The sequence below is a fragment of the Aplysia californica genome, unplaced genomic scaffold, assembly GCF_000002075.1.
Source record: "Aplysia californica isolate F4 #8 unplaced genomic scaffold, AplCal3.0 scaffold00069, whole genome shotgun sequence".
Lineage (NCBI taxonomy): Eukaryota > Metazoa > Mollusca > Gastropoda > Aplysiida > Aplysiidae > Aplysia > Aplysia californica.
This window is the reverse complement of record NW_004797339.1, coordinates 1893987-1898175: the sequence shown is the minus strand read 5'-3', so window position 1 is coordinate 1898175 and position 4189 is coordinate 1893987. Positions and strand designations below refer to the sequence as shown.

Below are 4189 nucleotides of genomic sequence, written 5' to 3'. Positions count from 1 at the left end.
ATCTCTCTCTCTCTCTCTCTCTCTCTCTCTCTCTCTCTCTCTCTCTCTCTGCATAAATATATGTGTTATATTTATCTCCCCCTCTCCGCCTTTAACTCGCTCACTCTCTATAACTTTACCTCTTATTTCTCTCTCTCCACCTATACATGTTATCTTTCTCAAACTCTTTCTCTTTCTCGTTCACTCTCAGGGTATTTATTTACTGTCCGTGATTTATTTGAGGGAAAAACACTCACCTTTGCCAGTGATGTCATAATGGCCGGCCCGACCTCTGAAGGCTGCGGGTTTTCCATGTCGCACGTGCGAGTCTGCGGGCCCCGAATAGACTGAGGTAGGTCCAGCATGAGCGCCTCGTGGACCGCTCGCACTGCGTCGATCATCATGGCAGAACCGGTCTGAAAGAAAAGAGAGAAAACAAAATTAACCAAAATCAATAATAAACGAAAGTACAAGATATTCATAGTTGAAATTTATTTTTAAAAACATCCAGGACTTACAACACTATTGGGAAAAACAAACAAGATACAAAGGGCGAAACAGTTAAAGCTTGACAGCAGATTAGAATATTATTATTATGTGATGTGTATAATAACGTAAGTGGTCGTACGCACCAAAACCAGTTCAGCTGAGCAGTTGCTGAGCCGTGTTAAATCTTAGTAACATTATTTAAACGCCGTTCGCACCAAAAGCAGTAGCTACGCAGTAGTGCACTTCTAGCAGTGAGCAGTAAAATATATCCCCGCATTTACTACCGCTCAATGCTAGCAGTGATTTTGTCATTTCTAAAATCAGCACAACCGAAATTTCCCGCCAAACCTTGCCAAGAAATCTCGATCAGCTCAAACAGCAGGAAATGGCTTTTACATTCTCCTCTTGAAAGCCTGTACAACAAAATAGAAACAAAACACACGTTGTCCAGAATGGTAGAGAATATTTCTGGGCTCATTCTAAAATATGACTTAAAGCGTTCTTCGTCTCCCTTTAAGTCAAGAAAAAGTGATGAAATTCTCCGTAAGTGTCTCTTTTGCCATTTATGGGATGAATCCAGTATTCTTTCTCTCCATCAAATACACGAGAAATAAAACCGTGTCAATAGTAATTAAGACGTGTCCATCAAATGCATCAAACATATTTTACGGACCGCTATGTTATGAACTGTCTCCGATACAAGAAGCGAGCTAGCAGAGAGAGCTAGTACACACTGCTTTTATACTGCTTTTGGTGAGAACATGTAAGCTGATACTGAGCAATGCACTAGCAGCCAGCGAGCTGACAGCTACTGGACAGCTTGCCAAAACAGCTGTAGGTGCGGACACTCGAGCCTTCTGCTGGAACTGCTCATATCAGCTCGGCTCAGCTACTGGGCAGCTACTGCTTTTGGTGCGGACAAACCCTAACAATATCTAACATCGTAACTTAGGCGTAGTTATGTAATCCAGATAATGTTGTACGCTTAAAAAGTTAAAATGTTTCACACTCCAAGCGCTGAAATACAGATCATTTCCAGGTAGGCTGCTTTGTGTCAGCCAATAAAGGTCGACCTGGGTTGAATAGGATCCAACATTGATAAATTAATAATTTGACCATAGGGAGATCCAGCTACGAATACCATCTTTTACATTGCATGATACTCACTAATTCTTTAATTTCTTTTGAAAGGTTATTTTTATTGCTACAGTTGTCCATCTACTGAATAACTAGGATATAGTCGAAACTCAGCATTGATTGGTGTTTTCAAAAGGAAAGAAAAACATAACTATTTCGTATTCAGACTAGTGTGAAAACAATTCTTGCTCTTCAGATGAGATGCTTTTTCCGAAACTGACACCTACAATCATGATTTACCATATTTTTTTCAGCTCAGATGCTCTAACGTCCTCCTCCTCCCCTCCCCATGCACATATATCATTATATTATTCTATTTTTTTTCGCTCATCCATCGGTTCAAGTTCTTTTTGTTTTTCTTAGTTTACTTTTGTCTATTGACATCGATTTTTCCAATGATAGCAACGTCTTGGAGACCTTTATGCCGATTTAAGTGAAAAAAATACTGAGCACGAAAAACCCCGAGCACCTTCAATGGGAAGAGTCCAGGATATTCATCCTTGTACTGCTGCCACAGTTGTTCCCACTTCCGATAGGTGTCGCTGGTGTTGTCCACAAAGCGGAAAGCGCTGATCTCCACGCCGCCATACAGGAATTGGGAGAAGAAGTCTCTGCTCAGGTCTAAGTCCATCGCGTCCTAGGTTAGAAATAAATAAATAGTTTGATTTTTAAAACATGTTTTTTCCTGTTGAAAGCAGACGTGGGGATCGCAGAGGTGAAACGTTTCCATTTTTTCATTTAGTAATATAAAGCTTAGGGGTGGGGAAATGAAATTGTTTAATTCTTAAATATTCTATCTTTTGGGGTCTCAAAATTCGTTGAACATCACCCTAAGCTGCTGGTGTTTGTACTTTATATTATATAAGAGGGCATTTGTATCTAACAATCTTGATTTTAATTAATTTCAGATGGCTAGTTTTAGTCATCTATCCCCAATAAAACAGATTTTGTTTCGACTTGAACTTCACCGACGATTTTCTTCTTGGCACCCTAGACCACCCTTCCTCCTCAACCCACCCCACCCCCAACAAACAAACAAACAATAAAAAACAAAACAACAACAACAAAGGAAAACAAAAAAAACCTGACCTACTTTTCAGAGTACTTAATACAACTTAAGTTAAAGGAAAAACGTAAAGACTTAAAAGAGTAGATTTTATACACAATAAAATATTATGGTATCTCTCTCTATGACCAAGAAAGCCAAATGTATGTATTACCTACAAAGGAGGGTAACGCATATAGTGGTAAATTTATTCTGGAGGGCGGGTACTGCTGAGCTTAAAATGAGCAGTACTTAAAAGGTAAATGTGCTGACTAGGGTATTTTAACGCTGCTGGTGGAAAGGGGGCTGTTTCAAGCTTTTTATAGACGTTTACAGAACCGATTCCAGTTTTACAAATGTTTGTAATACATAACTTGTAGGTACTATTTTAACCGCGTCTCTTTCTTTTAGTTATAACGTTTTGCTATTCAGCTCTCATTTAATTTCTTTTAGATACGATAATGCATACTGACATTCTTTAACCTATCCAGATTTATATACAGACATGCATTGTATATTCATGCATACATACGAGGTGTGTCTCAGAATAAAGTTTCTCTGTCATGCTGTCCTCACATATAATTATAAATCACCATGTATTTGATATCAAAGGAAAGCTTATTCTAATACCTGTTCAACGTAGGAACCATCAAGTTCAAGACATTTCTTCTTTGGATGTTCCGGTCAAAGACAGTGGTCAGTGATCGTTTGTCCAAGGCCCCGAGTGCTTTTCTCATCGCCTCTTGAATCTGGTCCTCGTCCTCAAATCGCCGACCTCGCAGCATTTTTTTCACTTTGGGGAAGAGGTTGAAGTTGCATGGGGCGAAATCAGGCGAATTGGGCGGGTGCACCATTGATTCCCACGAGTAGCCCTCAAAAAGCTCGTTCACAACTCTGGACTTGTGAACAGGCGCGTTTTCATGATGCATGACGACGCCTTCTTCAAGCAAAGCGGGTCTTTTTTTCTGGATCGCAGGTCTCATTGTTTTTGAGGACGAACCTGTAGTACTCACCATTGACAGTTACGCCAGGTGTGACTAGCCAGCTCAGTATGAAGCCACTCATGTCGAAAACCCCCCAATGTGCATCACTTTTCTCTCCCCATGTTTTCTGTGTGCGCTTCATCTTTCATCTCCCACCTTCAACCTCCCTGATCCATTTCCCTACTGTTTGAATTGATGGGGCATTATTTATTCCCTGTTAGTTTGTATAGATCACCATGGGTTTCAACTGTAGACTTGCTGAGAAGAGTTGAAAATTTGATTACAACTCAGACATCGTAGCATGAGAAGGTTGTACCAATGTTTTGCTCAGCCATTTTCCTCGGATTTGCCTCGGACAAAGTACAGAAGTACACCATACTTGACACGTCACAGCTCTATGACCCGTTCACCAATGCATTTGCAATTTGGCGTTGAGATTTCTTAGTCATGGTGTCATGACCTCACAAACTTTAGTGGCTGTTGGTTGCGTACTTTGAGTTTTATTGAGGAGGGAAACCTTATTCTGAGACAGACCGCGTACATTCACACACACACA

General features: G+C 40.3%; 1 protein-coding gene across 1 annotated transcript in view; it reads right to left on the bottom strand.

Moving 5' to 3' along the window:
* The window catches only part of LOC100533312 (glutamate receptor subunit protein GluR1), a gene marked incomplete in the record, with an annotated part of 51057 nt that overhangs the window by 24795 nt on the left and 22073 nt on the right, over positions 1 to 4189 (bottom strand). The window contains 2 exon segments of the mRNA NM_001204610.1: positions 237 to 395; positions 2075 to 2242. Of these exon segments, the coding sequence (NP_001191539.1) occupies positions 237 to 395; positions 2075 to 2242 (327 nt within the window).